The sequence below is a fragment of the Rasamsonia byssochlamydoides genome (assembly GCF_041956645.1).
Source record: "Rasamsonia byssochlamydoides strain NRRL 3658 unplaced genomic scaffold VTN77scaffold_12, whole genome shotgun sequence".
In the NCBI taxonomy this organism is placed as follows: domain Eukaryota; kingdom Fungi; phylum Ascomycota; class Eurotiomycetes; order Eurotiales; family Trichocomaceae; genus Rasamsonia; species Rasamsonia byssochlamydoides.
Window position 1 is genome coordinate 226,202 of NW_027192395.1, and position 17,510 is coordinate 243,711.

The 17,510-nt window shown below is 49.7% G+C and overlaps 5 protein-coding genes across 5 annotated transcripts; 3 read left to right on the plus strand and 2 right to left on the minus strand.

Annotated features, from left to right (window-relative positions):
- Positions 1-204: 204 nt before the first annotated feature.
- On the minus strand, positions 205-2,688 carry VTN77DRAFT_1213 (uncharacterized protein; the record flags this gene model as incomplete). The annotated part of the gene is made up of 4 exons (XM_069416920.1): positions 205-2,178; positions 2,230-2,349; positions 2,405-2,624; positions 2,678-2,688. The coding sequence occupies 4 exons, from the start codon at positions 2,686-2,688 to the stop codon at positions 205-207; spliced, it is 2,325 nt and encodes a 774-aa protein (XP_069280167.1).
- Positions 2,689-3,812: 1,124 nt separating this feature from the next.
- On the plus strand, positions 3,813-5,492 carry VTN77DRAFT_1214 (uncharacterized protein; the record flags this gene model as incomplete). Its single annotated transcript, XM_069416921.1, has 1 exon — positions 3,813-5,492. One exon carries the CDS (start codon positions 3,813-3,815, stop codon positions 5,490-5,492), a length of 1,680 nt encoding a protein of 559 aa, XP_069280168.1.
- A 430-nt stretch (positions 5,493-5,922) lies between these two features.
- VTN77DRAFT_1215 (uncharacterized protein) lies at positions 5,923-7,894 on the minus strand (the record flags this gene model as incomplete). The annotated part of the gene is made up of 3 exons (XM_069416922.1): positions 5,923-7,576; positions 7,632-7,749; positions 7,801-7,894. 3 exons carry the CDS (start codon positions 7,892-7,894, stop codon positions 5,923-5,925), a joined length of 1,866 nt encoding a protein of 621 aa, XP_069280169.1.
- A 382-nt stretch (positions 7,895-8,276) lies between these two features.
- Positions 8,277-9,141, plus strand: VTN77DRAFT_1216 (uncharacterized protein; the record flags this gene model as incomplete). The annotated part of the gene is made up of 3 exons (XM_069416923.1): positions 8,277-8,430; positions 8,533-8,906; positions 8,992-9,141. The coding sequence occupies 3 exons, from the start codon at positions 8,277-8,279 to the stop codon at positions 9,139-9,141; spliced, it is 678 nt and encodes a 225-aa protein (XP_069280170.1).
- A 5,798-nt stretch (positions 9,142-14,939) lies between these two features.
- On the plus strand, positions 14,940-16,551 carry VTN77DRAFT_1217 (uncharacterized protein; the record flags this gene model as incomplete). The annotated part of the gene is made up of 2 exons (XM_069416924.1): positions 14,940-15,252; positions 15,311-16,551. The coding sequence occupies 2 exons, from the start codon at positions 14,940-14,942 to the stop codon at positions 16,549-16,551; spliced, it is 1,554 nt and encodes a 517-aa protein (XP_069280171.1).
- Positions 16,552-17,510: the final 959 nt, after the last annotated feature.

Genomic DNA, 17,510 nt, shown 5'->3' on the forward strand with positions numbered 1-17,510 from the left:
ATGTTGAAATCGTAGGTAGCCTACGTACCCTTTCCCACAACCCTCTAAATGAAAACCCCTCGAACCTGTATGTTGAAACTTTTGGGTATGTTGAATGAACTTTTGGTATCATCATCATAACTCATCACGCAGAGCATATCTGCTCCGAAAAGAAACGACGCGTTGAGGTCATCGTTTCAATGCAAAAACAGAAAAATTAATGTTTTACTTGGAGTACTGCTCGCGGTAGTACTTGGCAGCGTTCACCATGTTGGTCAGAGAGGCCTTCGTCTCCGGCCACTGACGGGTCTTCAGACCGCAGTCTGGGTCAATCCAGAGCTGGTCGGGCCGGAGATATTGAAGCATCTCGGCAATGCGGTCCTTGATCTCCTGCTCACTGGGCACACGAGGAGAGTGGATGTCGTAGACACCCGGACCAATGTGGCGAGGGTAGGCCTCGTCAACGAACACCTGGAGGAGCTTCGCGTCGGACTTGCTGTTCTCAATGCTGAGAACATCAGCGTCCAGAGCAGCGATGGCGTGGAAGAAGTCCTGGAACTCAGAGTAGCAGAAGTGGGAGTGAATCTGAGTGCCGTCGGCAACACCCGCCGTGGCGAGACGGAACGACTTCACTGCCCAGGAGAGGTAGTCTTCGCGCTCCTTGCCAGCACGGAGCGGCAGACCCTCACGCAGAGCAGGCTCGTCGACCTGGATGACGTTGATACCTGCAGCCTCGAGGTCCAGGACCTCGTCACGAAGGGCGAGGGCAAGCTGCTGAGCCTGCACCGACTGGTGGACGTCGTCACGAGGGAAGGACCAGCGAAGGCAAGTGATCGGACCAGTGAGCATACCCTTCATGGGCTTCTTCGTGATCGACGCAGCGTACTTGGACTCCTTGACCGTCATTGGGCCAGGGCGGGAAATATCTCCGACGATGATCGGAGGGCGGACGCAACGAGAGCCGTAGCTCTGCACCCAAGCGTGGGTGGTGAAGACATACCCGGTGAGTTTCTCGCCGAAGTACTGGACCATGTCATTCCGCTCCGGCTCGCCGTGGACCAAGACATCCAAGCCCAGCTCCTCCTGGATCTTAACGACCTCCTGGATTTCCTTCTCGATGAATTTCTCATACTCTTCCGCGGTGATTTCGCCCTTGGTGAACTTGTTCCGCTGGATACGGATCTCCTTGGTCTGGGGGAAAGATCCGATCGTGGTGGTAGGGAACAACGGGAGGTTGAGAGTCTTCTGCTGGGCAGCAATACGGATCGGGAAAGGAGACTTGCGGTTGTGCATCTCCTCCGTGACGGCAGCCTGTCTCTCCCTGACCTTCGGGTCATTGGTTCTCTTGGACGTGGCACGAGACTGGATAGACTTGGCATTGGCCTCGAGCTGTTCCCGTACCGAGTCAGGTCCGTCAGTGACTGCCTTCGCAATCACGACCAATTCGCTGGCCTTCTCGACGGCGAAGCTGAACCAATCCCTGACCTCAGGGTCGAGGTTCTTCTCGCTCTCAAGAGTGTGAGGAGTGTGAAGGAGGGAGCTGGAGGTGGCGACGATGACTCGGTCCTTGCCCAGCTTCTGGATGGCATTCTCAACTTTCTCGATGGCAACCTTGAAGTTGGTCTTCCAGATGTTACGACCATCAACAACACCAGCAGAGAGAGTCTGGTTAGGACCGAGGGCAGCAATAACGCTGTCAAGCTGCTCGGGGTTGCGGACAAGGTCAACGTGAATGCCGTGGAGGGAGTGGAGAGCGGGAAGGACGTCAATGTTGTGGACAATGTCACCGAAGTAGGTAGCCAAGATGATGCGAGGCGCCTTGCTTCCCAGAGAACCCAGCTTCTCGTAAGCCGGCTTGAAAGCAGCCTTCGACTTCACGGGCAGGTCGAAGACCAGCACGGGCTCATCGATCTGAACATCCTCGGCACCAGCCTCCTTGAGCTTGGTCAGGAGCTCAACATAGAGAGGAAGAAGCTTGTCAAGGTGGTCAATGGGAGCAGTTTTCTGACCACGGTCGGCCTTGCCCAGGGTCAAGAACGAGACAGGTCCAAGGATGACAGGGCGGGTAATGATACCAGCCTCCTTGGCCTCGAGGAACTCAACAACGGGCTTAGGCTCATCCGCCAGCTTGAACTGCTGGTTGTCCTGCAGAGTGGGCTTGACATAGTGGTAGTTCGAATCGAACCATTTCACCATTTCCTGTAAGCAATTGTTAGCCACTGCATACGTCTGTGATAGGAATCAGCATACCAAACTGGGAACATCAATTGCTGGCTGGCCATCCGCGGCTGGCTTCTGCAGACCACGGCCCATAGCAAAGTACACATCGAGGGGGTGGAGGTTGTATTTGGTGTATCTCTCGGGGATGACCTATTGGGAACTCGATCAGTGCCAGTCCGACAAGACAAGTGGGGGAGGTACCTACACCGAACAGTTGAATGTGGTCAAGGACTTGGTCGTAGAAGGCAAAGTCATTGCTGGGGATGATGTCGACGCCAGCATTCTTCTGGATTTGCCAGTGCTCCAGACGCAGCCTCTTGCCCTCCTTCAGAAGCTCTTCGCGAGAGATCTTGTCCGCCCAGTATGCTTCGGTGGCCTTCTTGAGCTCACGGTTTTTCCCCATACGGGGGAAACCCAGAATGGAGCTAGGAATGTCAGTCAGCGTGGTAGAGTGCGACGAACTCGAGGGAAAACTCACGATTGAACCATTCTGGCGGGTATTCCTTGTGTGATGAAAAGGGAGTGGGAGGGAAAAGTCAGTTGTGGAAAGAATATCAGGCAAATGGACAGAATTGAGAGACAGAAAGGGAACCGAGACCCCAATCTGTCAATGGAGGGCGGTGATCGTGAGGGGAAAGAGGGTTGAGAAGGGAAGAAAAGAGAAAGAAGATGAGCGGGAGAAGAAAAAGTCGGTGGGAGAGCGAACGTGGGCGGTGGGGGATTGCGCGATGGAGGGGTGTCAGGGTGACCTGGCCCCAAGACTCGCTGTGTCTCGCTGTGATAGGACGGCGATTGCACTATCTCCCGGGGAAGCGCAGGCCTCGCAACACGGTGACCGAGAGAGGAATCATTGGAACTTACTCCACGGGACTGCGGGGTTCTCGGCCTCCGATGGAACGCGAGCCTAGTCCCGAACTCGCAACACTAATCAAGTATCTTGGAGTATCTACAGAGTAGATCTGAGATTATTATTAAATAGTTCGCTTTCTTCAACTAAGAAGGATCCTTTCAAGACTATGGCGTACTCCGTATAGTGGTCTGCAACTGTCGAGATGGTCGTGATACTTCATTATCACGTGAAGCTCAAATACATTACCCTTCGTATTCTCTTTTGAAACTCCAGACAATCTAATATAACGGGCATAAGTTGATTTCATGCTAACTTCCAGAGAGTCCTCTGTTCGTCTTCTGTTCCTTATCACAGCTTACTAGCCCTTCACTCTGCCGTTTTATCCTCTTCGAAAAGAACCCTAAAGTTGCGTGGTAAGATCATGGATATATTGACCCTTGAGCCTCGAGAAGAGGCGCTCAGTTCCGTGGGAGAAGCCCTGCTTCAGTCCAGAGAAGCTGGCTCCAGAGATTATTCTACGGTAGTACCGAAGCCAATGGAAAGGGAAAGCAGCATGACCTTGGTCTGGCAGTCCGTCCCTTCCTTTTTCGGAAACTTTCATGATGACTGCCTTCTCCCAAAATGGCCCTCTTGAGTGGACGGGAGTCCTCTTCATTCTGTTTATTCATCTAGATGTTACGCAGACATTTTAATACAACTTCTCTATCTAACACTGTTCCACTTGACTGTTTGATTCCCGGTCTTGCATCTGCAAATCTTCAATATGGGCCTCTTAAGAGTTCGTTTTCGCGATAAGACAAAAGCGACATCCGATAAAACTGTCCACGGCACTCCAGAATTGTCGGGTGCCAACGATACCTGGAAGGACACATCGCAGTGGAAAGACCAAGATACCGATATCGAGATGGAGGATCTATTCCGAAAAGCAGTGAGCTCCGAGAGACACGCCTCCGGCTTTGATAGGGCGAAACGGGACTCATCTATGCTGAAGAAGCTTATGAGGTGCAAGGGACACCAAAATCCCTTGGATGAATTCTCTGACAAGATCCGCCGGAATCTTCTCGCACCTAAAAGATGTGATGGCGAGAATGGCCACTTTATGACGCCTGATGTTGTGAGCGAAAGAGGCTATGATAGCGATGCCCAGTGCATTTCCACTCCCAGAATATCGGACCGAAGTCCAGGGTCAGCCCGTACGACTAATCTGCTGGAACCAATAAACTCGAGGAGCACTAGCAAAACCAACCAGTCTGACAGGTATGAGCGATCTTTGACTGCAAAAGCTGGAAATGAGACACCCTGTTCGGCCGGTGCGGGCATCCAATACTATGTGGAGGAGAGAATAGACTGTGCGACTCCATCTCCTCATCGATGGAGGCAGACACCAGTCTGTGAAACTGAGACGAGCAATACCCCGTCTGCTACACCCCGGCGTTCATCCTCTCTAGTAGTTCCGAAAAGACGAAATGCCAGAGACAGTCCATCATTGAATGCCCAGCATCGCTCCTTCTGTGCAGCCGATACTATTCAGGAGCATGCAAAAGTGTTTGTCGTTAAGAGGAATACTACTACGCAAAGCAAGTTCACGGAGAGATTCGAGCTCAGCAATTTAGCATGTCCTGTACATCTCCGTGACCCGAAAACTGGCAATTCCCGGAGAGTCAGCGTTGCATGGATGTCGGATGGCCGACGGTTTGGTTATGGATACTCTTTCGTTCACAATGATGAAGACGGCGATACGACACACGATGTGAGTTCCATGGCAGAGTCTCACCCAGGCGGCATAGATACAACTTCTGGTGGACAACAGCAAGACTTGCAAAATCAGGAGCCAATAAAAGGCAAGATATCTGAGCGACTCGGTGAAGCTCAAAGCCCACAGTCAAGTGAGCATGGTGAGGCTTTTGGTGATCGGACCAGCAGATTCTCCCTTTGGTCCAGATTCCCAAGCCATACAAGAGCCGACAGAAACGGACCCGCAACCTTCAAGGACGACGTGATTGTTCGCAATTTCTATGCTGGCCCTTCACCGGAAACAGATGCCCGTGGCGATGCGGAAAAGAAGAAATTTCAGCCTGCCGCCAAACAAAAAGACCGGAATTTCATCCGCCAATGGGCCAAGCCAAGTGGCCGGCAAGGGATCGAGGTGCTGAGGTACCGTGCTGGTCTGACCGTAGACGCAGCTCGCTCTCGAGTATCGAAACTTCCCGAACTCGAGATCTTCCCGTTCTGGCCACATGCCCATAAAGAGGAATTAGGAGATCACGAAAAGGAAATCAAGCGGGCGAGAAAAGGAACTCAAGGATTTGACGGGCATCAGGACGACATGACGAAGACAAGTTCGCAGCATGAATCCACCAAGGAGAATTTCCCTGGGGTAGAGGGAATTCAGGACTCGTCACGGAGACTTGATAGAAAGAAGCAGTCTTTGCATAGTATGTAATGTACAGTACATACATTAGATGCATAGTCTATTCGTATGCCAAAGCCCGAGGAGTATGACTCAGATGGGGCGTCATAGAGGTACCGACATTGTTAATATTAAGCAGACACAGAATCAATTCACACGTAGTGTACCAGGCACCACCTGCTGTCATCTTGCGAGTAAAATTGCCAAATAAAATACATACAATCAATCAATATGGTACTGTACCTAGGTAGGTAAATTCAGTGGAGTTGATGGTTCCACAATCATACCTAATCAGTGACAACTATCCAGAAGAAGAATATTAATACGGACGACTTGGTGAAATAATTCCCTCTTGAATTTATGTCTTCATTACTCTTTCACGAGAGAGGGAGCCAGCTAGCTATCTACCTAACTAACTAAACAGGGTATCTATACCGACACTGACAGACAATACAAGCGAAGTCTACTTCCGCTGTCTCTTGGCGCTCTTATCGCTGACGGCGCTGAGGACGCTTGCTGAGCGCTTGTGAGATGACGATCCGTCCTTGTCTTTGTCCTCAGCAGCAGCAGCAGCAGCAGCAGCAGCAGCAGCAGCTTCATCCTCCGGCTCGACATCAACTTCTTCGCCTGGAGCGTCTTCAGCGGAATCGCCAGCAGTGTCAGGTTGTTTCTCATCAGATGTAGATTTGGTGGCAGCAGCATTGTCAGAAGGCTTAGAGTGATCCCCTTCGGCTCCGCCGGTCGAAGCAGAGGGCTGCTGCTGGTCTTCTGATTCCACCTTTATTTCCGTCCGATCTTTCTCCTTGGCCTGTGCTGCTTCTCTTTCTCTGCGCAGCCTCTCCTCCCGGGCGGCTTCGAGAACTCGAATCTCGCTTTCCACCTTTTCAGCAACCTTTCTCGCATCGAGCAGCAGATTCACCGAGTGTATCAGTTTCTCAAACTCCTTGCACACACGCTCCGTCGGCATGACTAAGCGCAGGGGAACTTCAAGCTCCGCAAGAGCGGCTGCCAGCTTCTGTGTTTGAATGTTCGATTTCGCTTGCGTGAGTTTCTGCGCTCTGTCGTTCCGGAATTGAACGCCTGGCGTGAGACGGTCATGGTGCTGGACACCGTATTTGGCTTCTTCAGCTGGCGTCAACGTCTTGACGGCTTGCTGGGCGGCAGTGCTAGCTGCGGCGGCAGCAGCAGCCGCCTTCTTGGTAGATGTTGTAGGAGCAGGACCCGAAGGCGTCTCGGCTCGGCTGTCACGAGCACCGCCCGCTGCGGTCTGAGTGGGAGTCTGGCCTGCTGGACTAGCGGCAGCGTTCTCAGTCCCAAGTATCGTGCGTCGCTTCTTACTCTTATCTGCTTGAAGGAGAGTCTGAAGAAGCTGCGACAGGCCCTGGCTAGACTGATACATGGTCGTGTTGCCCACACTGATGGGTACTTCGAGTCTTGCATAGAGCTCTTTGCGTTCAGTAATGAAACTCTGCTCGTTGGCGACAATGCGCTTGAGTTCCTCAAGAAGGATGCCTTCCTCGCGCACTTCGTCTGCAGTGCGATTGAGCTGCAAGGCAGCTAACTCTTTACGAGCCCTCTCGCGTTCCGGGTCGTACTTCATCATCTTCTCGTGCAGTTCGAATTCAGCTTCAGACATTTCTGACGGAGGATGTTCCAGTGCGAGCATATTCGCCGCCACCGTATAGTAACGGGCCTTCAGTTGCTCCATCGTTCTGTATCGCTTTGCCGGCACAAGCGCCGTGTTGTCTGCTTCACTACTATCGGATTGTCGTGGTTGATAATCATAACGATCGGCTATCACAACCCATCTCAAGTCATATTCTTCGACCAGATCCATGAGATAGTCTGTTTCCTCCCGCGTCCAATCATCACTTTTTAGATGTCGGTTGTATTCTTCGTCGGTGTATCTCTTCGGGAACTGCGGCTTGATGTTGTATTTGGCGAAAGGGTACTCTTGCTCGGGGACCTTCGGCGCTTCACCTTCTGGTCTTTCATCGACATCCATAGCTGTATCATCTGGCGGCGGAGGAGGTTTATTCACCGTGTCCGATTGTCGCTGCCAATGGCGAAGGACGAGGCCATCTGTCCGCGCAGGATTCGTGAACGGCGTCATTCGCCTGGTAGAAGTGTTAATATCGTCAGTTATGAATAGTTGGGATGGTTTCAACATACCATGGACGAACTCTTGCTTTGCTCGTCCATTTTGGCCGTCCTTTGTATTTGTTCTCGGTGATCGCGATCGGAGGCGCTCTTTCTCCGAGTAACGCGTACAGTTCACGTGTGATACCCTCTGATCGGCTGTCAGCAGAAGTTTCAAAAAAAAAGTCTAAAATACACTCACCTGGCCTCTTTTCGACTACTTTTTGCTTTTTGTGAGGTCGAGGCTGCCCATCGGCGGGCAAGTCCAGCATGTCACGGACATCGGCGGCGGCCATGGTGGCGACTGGCGAGTCGCGACCGCGACGGTAGGGTTGACAATAAGACTCAAACCGAATATGAACCTCGCGACTCCAGCCGCCGTAAATTCGAGTCACCGTTCCTTTTTTGATGGAGACGAGCTGAGAAGTGGTGGTGAGTTGATGGTTTCCAGATGGTTGGAAGGATCAGAATGCGGCGTGAAAGAGCGCCGCTCGCGCCAAGCCTTCAAGTCCAACCAAGCGGGAAGTTCGTTGTTGCGGCCAGCTTGACTTAACCGGAACCCCTAAGCTCCTGCTCCGCAAGTCACTTCACGCGACCTTCACTACGAAGCAGAACAGGATATCTTGTTGAATTCTGTATTTCAACAGATAGCTGTTCTCTCTGTCAGAATACACAGTCATGGCTCCCTCGAGGTCGAGTCCGTCATGGCTGCTGACGGTTTTTGCTATCCTCGCAGTCCTGTCGGCCCAGGCACGCGCCCTCCATCTGTATATCGAAGGGCGAGAACAAAAGTGTTTCTTTGAGGAGTTGCCCAAGGACACTCTTGTAGTTGGTATGTTATTACTTTTTCCCCTCTTCATCTAACCTCTCTTCACCGTTCCTTGCGACATCTCGTTTGGTCGGCTTTGGATCCTAATCACTCCGTACTTTACAGGGCACTACAAAGCAGAGGTCTTCAACCAACAAACAAATTCCTACATCGCCGACTCGTCCTTGAATATGCTTATCACCGTCGACGAAGTCTTTGACGTCCACCACCGTGTTGTTTCGCAGCGTTCCCCACAGTCTGGCCGTTTCACCTTCACGGCCGCCGACTCTGGCCAGCACAAGATCTGTTTCACCCCGGATATCCAGTCCGGAGGCTGGCTTTCGGGTGGACCGAGAGTGAAGCTGACGCTGGACATTGCTATCGGCGCGACCAGCAAGATTGAGAGCGAGGACCAGGGCAAGATGGCCGATATTGTGCAGAGAGTCAAGGATCTGAATAGCCGCTTGCAAGACATTCGCCGTGAGCAGGTGTTCCAACGTGTATGCTTCTATCCTTCTATACTTTCCTATCTGAGATTGGATTGGAATGGGTTATGGACTGACTGAGCCTCTTACGTCTCTTTAGGAACGAGAAGCCGAGTTCCGTGACCAGTCTGAGGCCACCAACTCCCGTGTTGTCCGTTGGACTCTGATCCAAATTGCAGTCCTCTCCGTCACCTGTGCCTGGCAGCTGTCTCATCTCCGTTCATTCTTCATCAAGCAGAAGTTGACTTGACGGGAGATTTTCGCTTTGGTTTGGAGCTTTCGTGTTTTCAACTTGATGGACATGATTAGTGAAATTATTAGATCTGGCTACCACCCTGCGCCAAACGACATATTCAATGCCTTGTCTGTTTGGTTCCGGACGAGTGAAAGAGGATTACTAATGTACTCATTTTATACTGCAAAGGTGGCAAGGCGTCTGAGGATGATGATGATATTAAACCATGGATGTAATGATATCAGGTTCGCTTATTCACCATTTGCTTATTCTGGAACAATCTCAGCGGAACCAGCTAAGACGAAATAAAAAGAAAGAAAGAAAGAAAGAAAGAAAGAAAACAGCATAATATGATGACAAGGTGTACTTGCTCTAGCGACTACAGCAGTTTGCTCGATGCTGCATTATACAATCGTCATCCATCCAACCAGGTACTCATATTATTTCCTAGACAGGAAAGAAAAGAAAAGAACACTGGGCAAACAGGGTTGATTCCTTCAATCAACTTCTACTTATTGCTTCCTTCGAAGTCTAAAGCGAAAAGGTGATTGTCGAATCCTTGAAGACAACAGAGAAAAAGATATCTACCCAGGTATGGATGTCCGCTCTACATACATAGGTCCGACCTCCTATTCAGTTCAGTTCAGTTCAGCTCTTCTCGGCCTCTTCTCTCCTCGGTCACTTTTTAGTTTCCAACGAAGTCGAGGACGACAACCTCTGATGATAAAATTCCTAATAATTATTGAGGTCCATGTGCAATAGAGAAGTACATACGTTAGATACAGTAACGTCACCGTTAGACGTAATGTACATACATACGCTAAAAGCCTATTCTTAATGAACTGTTGTGTTCTTTCAAAAAAAAAAAAAGGGAAAGTGATAGATTAGGTAATGATAGATGATACTTATCTTGTCTTGGGGATTATTTATATTGCAGTATTATTGCAGTGCAGATCCACGTGAAATATCCCTCTCCCCTCCCTGCATGAGGTCATGCGTGCATGTGTGTATGTATGTATGTATGTGTCAGCAAGAGCATCCATCATTCTTCTTTCTTCTGCTTACTTATCTGACATGAGGGTGAGATGACATAACATAATATGACATGCAGGAGATATTACCTCAGCGCAGACAACTAAAAAGAGAAAAAAAAAGACCTCTTTTCTCTGAGATTTTACAGTCTTCAATATTACCTGTTAAGGTAGGGTGCAGATTGATTGATTGATTGATTGATTGATTGATTGAATGAAACTGACTTCAGGTAATTCTCAGCAGTAGTCATCAACAGTCAGTCGTGAATAAACTACCATTATGCAAGTGAGATTGATTAGGGCCAACAACAACGACAGTAATAACAATATTGATAGGAAGTATGGAGTAGTTAATGAGGGTTGTTTTTTGAAATTTGTGTACCACTGTTCGTTCCAGTTGAAGTGAGGCTGATATACATCGACATCGACATTGACATTGACTTGCCATAACTCACTCACTCACCAGGATGGGATAAAATGTACATACAGTAGAGTAGAAAATGATTAACACATGCTTGTTAAGAAAGGGCGTCTACTCCCCTTGCCTTCTTTTCCCCTCCCTTGTTTTGACTCTGGTTTCTACGCCCTTCCTTCCAGGTGCTACTACTACGTACTAACTAACAAACCCAGAGATCTACAAACACAACACAACCAGGTCAAAAGTAGGATAATTCCCTCTGTAGCTAGGTTATCTAGTTGGATAGCAAGGTTGGCTATCTAGGTAGGTATGTAGGTATAGGTCAGCCAGTTCCTAACATACTTGTCCTTCCTTCCTTACTACATAGACTCTATATTAAACCAATTCATCACAATATAATTACTTTTCTTCCTGAAGGCTAATACATACGACCATAGGGTGTGGAAAACAGGGCTTCCCGTCCGCTCAGCCGTACTTAAGCCACACGCCGGCTGGTTAGTAGTTGGGTGGGTGACCACCAGCGAATCCCAGCTGTTGTATGTAAATTCTTCTTTTTATATGTTTTGATTTTTTGGCCAATAAGGATCGTCTGCGTTGGACGCTGTGCCGCTTTACATTCAGTTGCTGAATGAAGATGCTGCTATGGATAAAGATTATTAGCTGCTTGGTTGGCTATACTGGAGATAGGTAATGGGCATATGTATAAGATTTGGATGCAGAATGTCAGATACCAGAGAACTACATCGATCCCTGCAATGTATAATAAAATTACTCCATGATCGTTATCATGGATCCCATGGAGTATTTAAAGTGGTTGTGCCATAGAGAGAAAGTAGAGAGCAAGCGATTGTCTAGAACACTGTCCAGATGGCCATCTCAAAAACCCTCACGAGCTGGCAATAATTAACCGAAATACATCCGGGAGAACGAACTCGAGTTCCCATGGCAGTCAATAATGGATCAGTACATCTCTTACCTGATAAGGTAGTTCGTGATGAACCTTATGGGGTAGACTTAGCCAAATCTACCTGGGTATCATTGTTTCAGACCTCCATCCGCGGAGACCGAATCAATAACATGATCTCGATAATCAAGATGAGGTATTTTTCTCGGAGTTTGTGTGTGCGTGCGCGCGCGTGTGTGCAGATGGAAGCGAAGCACTTTGAAACCTGGGATTATTTCCCCAAACCATGGAACGAGACGGAAACAGCGGTATGCAGGAACAAGAATCTGACTGCCCATGTGTCGGTTGACTCGGCTCAAGTTGCAAAAAACGTTGTTAAGCGAGCCGTGTGCGCGGGTTGGAACCGCGGCTGTTGCGCCACTTGCGCGACTTCTTACTGTCCACTGATCGAAAGAGAATTCGAAACTTTCCAGAGTTGACGGCAGAGTCAGATGGATGGTCCCGAAGGAGTGGATACAGGGTTCCGCCTGAGCCTTGACGTCGGTGTCTTGTGGAACAGTGGAACTACTGACATCCATCCTTTAGGTAAACGGTAAACTTTTTTTTTCTTTTAAAATGGAAAGTGCCCGTGGTGAGGTCCACCGGAAGTTCGACCCTGCCTGCCTTATAGAGTAGGTGGGTAGGGATTACTTCTGCCGTGTCGCGTGACCCCGCTTTCAATCGTATGTACCAGATTGAGAATGAGTCAGGGAGATTTGGAAGGAGGGGTGAATACAAAATTTTTCTCTCTCCATTCCTATCTATCTTCATCTTTCATGAGGTACGGAGTAGATATGCTGAATAATGTAGTCCTGCAGCGATTAGTGGGGGCGATGAGTGAGAACAACCAATAAAGTCGCAGAGAAATCTGTACTCGATGCTCCGAGGTGTACGCTGAGTCTGACTGGACTGATGATAATAATGCCAAAATCTTACACCGCACAGCCTATGAAGTCATTTGATCGGTCATAAGTCCTATCATAATATCATGTCACGCGTCAAGGTGTCTTGTTACTGGCCGTGATGCAGTCTACTGGCGCTGGTTTGGGATTTACCTAATCCGTACAGGGTATAAGGGCAAAACACGTGGCATCGATTCCTGCCAAGAAATACGTCAGTCATCCAGGCATCCTCTGAGCGACCGACTCGGTGCACGGACAACATGCTCTTAATAATTTGGAATACTCTGTATTGCCATTGTATAGATCACGGAATATCACGCCAGAAAAAAAGGACGAGAAGAAAGAAAAGAAAAAGTGTTTGAGGTATCGTAGGGGATCTCTGCGTTGACTGGATATGTCTTTGCGATCGGTAGAAATCACATATGACGCAGCGTACTCCGCACTACACTACCGAGGGACTCGTATATACCTCTGAGTACGTCCGTACACCTCTATACGGCGTACTTCGTCAATACAATGAGCTGCTAAGTACTACTATGACCAAAGCCAAGAGAACAATCAAGAGAACGATGAGGTCATTGGCAAGTACTATTAGGTACCTGGTCCGTACATGTCTTCAAGGCAGCAGCCTGCAGCGTGGCTGAAAATTCGCCAGCAGAGTTGCCAGCATCATGGCGGCCAGCAGCCCATCACGAGATGCCTGAGCGAGTCGGAACCTCTTCCGCGGCGTATTTCTGCCATTTCACCGCAGGAATTGCTCTGAGTGGTGGCGGGAGGAACAGAATAGTCTGCCCTTGCAGGAGGCGCCAGCTGGCCGCCGCTAACGGACCTTGCCTCGGCGCCCAATCACTCTCAGGCTCTAAGTGAGTCACCGTGAGGAAAAAGTGAGATCGAATTGCAATTGTATCAGTCAGTCACCGCGACGCTGTGACAGCGATTTCGCGTATCTACAAAGTACTCCGTCTGCTGAGGTTGTTCCTTGAATTCCGCAATGAGAGCAAGATGTGCCGAGAACTCGTGGGCCTTAGCCGATGGGGAGGAGTTTGGTGGGGAAACAAGAACGAGACGATGAGACTGGTCCAACCATGGAGAGTTTGCATGGGTATGTCTGACTACCAGGGATTTTGCTCGAGTCTGCAGAAGTCATCAGGATAAATAATATGGAGTAGAGAGTCGTGATGGAGGGGAGGATTCCCACCAGGCTCTCTGAAGAACCAGAGGTCATTAGGTAACCGAAAGCGATTCCCATCAAGACTGGACAACCCATCTTCCCTCCTCCGTTATCGCAGGGATGGATCATGGTATAGCCCACCCAAGGGATGGTGGGCGATGGTGGGCATATGCGAATAATGTGATATAACTATTTATGCTCTCCTACTAAGATGATCGATCGATTGCATCAATAATCGATAGACAGTGTGAGGAATCTGAATTAGTCAGGTCTAGGTCCGATTGTAGGAGTCTACTAGAGAGGCCTTTGTCGGATCCCGTCGGGCGGCGTCGCCTTTCTTCTGGCACCAGCTCCACCCAGCACGCCAGCCAGCATCATTGGCCAGGAAGGTGGTGGCTGGGCCCTGTACCGCGGAAAAGCAAAGAAAAAAAGGAAAAAAAATCAAAAAAACTGGTTCTGGAGCTTCTCTCGGCGTCTGGAAGCACATGGACCGCGGGACCAGCGTCCGTCAAACGCGCGCCGGCAGAGGCCCGAAAAGTAAAAACATCTCGCGCTGAACCAACGCTGCTCTGTGTGTGTTTCTCTGACACCGGTTGAAGGCAGGAATTACATCAGATCCAAGAAGAGCAACTGAGGTCTGCGTTACCTTGGAACTGGGCGGCTTTTTAGCGGTTTCAGGTGGCATCTGTTGGCAGGTAGCGTCGACAGTGCTGAGCTGTAAACCGCCTCCCACGTCGCACTCGCGCTGCTGCGGGGGAAGCGTTCGTGCTCCAAAAGAGGCAACGCCTCTGCTGCCATCGCCCTCCAGTCCTTGCCACAACATGATTCATTTACTCGTTCGCTGCCCTGCGTCACTGATCAACCTTGGTCTTTGTTCAGTCGTTTGAAACCCATCGATGAACGCTGGGTTGAACGCTTCGTGTTGTCCAAATTTAGGCTCGTGACTGTGCTTGCAGCTCTTCCAGCAATACTCGGTGCTAAAAAGAAGCTTGCAGAGCTTGCTTCAGACTAGGCGCTGGATAGCACACGCGCCTTTGTTTTTCTGGCTGTCGCAGTTGCAGCTTGCAGCCCAACGTGGTTCTTCCTGCGCCCTACCCGGATCCTCCATCTGTTGCATGTGGCTCGTTTCTCTTCAACGCGACTCTTGACGAGACTAATCCTCTCCATTGAACCACCACTATTCTGACTGCACACCGCATTCCTTTCAGCTATCTCCGTCGATTCACCGCTCCTATTGAGCGCATTTCCATTGAAGGCCAAGTGATAGGTCGAGGATGTCTATGACCAATTCAGTCTAGACAAAACCCTTCTATCCCCCGCCGCTCGCACGCGCCTCATTTTGCACACCATGTTGAAACTCTCCCAATTGTTCGAAGCAAAAGCGTGCAACAGCGCAGAGACGAGCCAGGAATCCTCTCACGCTTATCAAGCGTCATCATACTCATCGGTTTCCGCCGGTTCTACCCCAGTATCTCCCGTGGTATCTCTCTTCTCTTCCAGAGGTCATAGCAGATTCTCGAGCTCCGTTTCATCTCTGAGGTCCTCGTCGGGTATGGGGATCTCCATGGAAGGCTCCGGGTTGCTTAGAAAGCAACTCCGAGAGGTGAAGGAGGAGCCCGTCGAGCGCGTGAGCAATGATGAGATCGAGAGTGACTACTTTCGTAAGTGCCGGGTATCATCTTCCCAGGTGGCATCTATGACTAATTTTCGATGACCTAGAACACTTTGAACAATATTATCCCCCCGAGACCTACCCTGATGAGGCCTATTCGTCAACTCTCGATTCCGACGGATATGATCTCACGGACAAGCCCTTATATAGTATTCCCCAGTCGCCAACAAAGAGACGGCGGTCGGAGAGTTTATCTTCAAGAATATCTTCAAGATCGAGAGGGCTATCGCGAATCGGCACGCGCATCTCGACCATGTCGGCCAGGTGGCGATCCAAACACGCCTCCTGTGATGGGGCGTATGTGGAGGAGACGCTGGGGGACGATCTCCGATCGCGCGCCAATTCGGCGTCTTCAACAATAAATAATCCGATTTCCAGAGTTACCTCGATTTCGCAATCTCCAGCGAGAACCTCCTACGGGCCACGAACGAGCAATTCCAGTGTGCTTCCAATAGACATCGAAAAGGCAAATCGTCAAAGCGTGTACGATTTGCCCCAGGCCAGTACGCCTTTGCTCCCACCTTTATTATCGGGACATTCATCGATTGGAACAAACTCGCCCGTTCAGTCGCCATTACAGTCTCCATCAGTCGCAGATGTCACCGACGAATTCAATCTTGCTGCTACCTCTACTAGTGCATGCGTGAGCATACATCCCTCACCACCTTTATCTACCAAACCATCGATGGCTTCCATGAACCGGCCACGAGCGAACACCGTGCGGACGGTATCAGGTGACGGGCCACCGGTTGTCCTCACGGACCCAGGTGATGAATGGGCGCATAAGCTGGGACATGCAAACTTCACCATCCAACCAGAACCATACGTCGTCGAGACTTGTGATGTTGACTCGTTTCGACAATTCCGGACCGACTGGGATCTGGCGCGCTGCAACTATGCAAAACACCTAGTTCGCACTGGCGAGCACTACGGAGTTACCTCCAAGATCTACCAGCTCACCGAAGAGAAGTGGCGGTCGATCGACAGTGAATGGAAGCGGAATTACGAATCGATGATCGCCAAGATCGGGGTGTCCAAAGCGGCAGCGCTGGGTTTGACGACGTCGAATGCCCAACCCAGCGACGCCGTCAAGGTCCCACGTCTCCATGACAAGGACAAGTTTCCCGAGCTGGGTGATGAGGAGATTGTCGGACCGATGTCCGTCGCACCAGCGATGTATTCCCCGTCTAGGACCAAGTCCGACAAGAAACGATCCTTCTTCAAATTCATCCAGGACCTTCTCGCCCCCAGGTCCCATCAATCCAGAGTCGACGCGACCCGGGCTTGATTCAGTCCGATCGGTGTCCCGATCGAGTGTTTACCGATGTACTGTACTGTACAACATTGTGACCACTGGTTTTGAACTGTGCATGCATGCAGGCTTGATGCCGCTAATTTCTTGTATTTTTTTTAACTGCATAGCATATTCTCTGATAATGACCGTCATGACCTATGTATGAAATATGACGTTCCCTTGATGGATGAAATTACGTTCCTTATACCCACGCTCGTTAATGAAGAGAGTTCAATTTATTTTTTTTCCCCCTCCCTATCATCTGGTGATGATCTAGTCTTCCAGCGGTCTCGACGACTTCTTTCCACCGGCACGCGGACTTTCTATTAGTTACGCGGCCGCTCAAGTCGTTGCCACTCAATTACTCACTCATTTACTCATGAACAGGCCTCCTTCCTGGCCTAGTCTGACAAGAGTGATGTGGTGGAAGAAGAGGAGATGAGATAGATGGTCCTGGTTTTCTCTTCCCCTCTTCTGTTCTGTAATATTTTCCCTGTTTATTTCAAATAATACCCTGAGTGAGAACAGCCGCCCGCATCTGACCTAGAATTCTTTCTCTCCCACAACTGAGGTCCTGTATCTGACTACCTACCTATCTATCTGTTTATAGACTTGTTTTTTTTTTCTCACTGTTGATTATGTATCTACTCTAGCGGGAGGGAGAGCTGGCACAAAAAAAAAAGGTCTTGTGTTCTTGTTCGGAGGAAAGAAGGAAGAAAGCAAGAAATCAAGAAAGAAGGGGGGGAAAGATACACCTGCGTATTATTAGGTACATGAATGAACATGACCATGAGCTGAAAGCTGAAGGCTTTCTTTGTGTTAATTCTATTCTCTCTCCTCATCAAGTGTCCATGATGAATAAATAACCTCTTGAAACAAAACATGGGTCTCGACACCATCCCATAGAGATTAAAAAAAAACATCCCTTTCTTTCCGGAAAGCAAGCAAGTAAG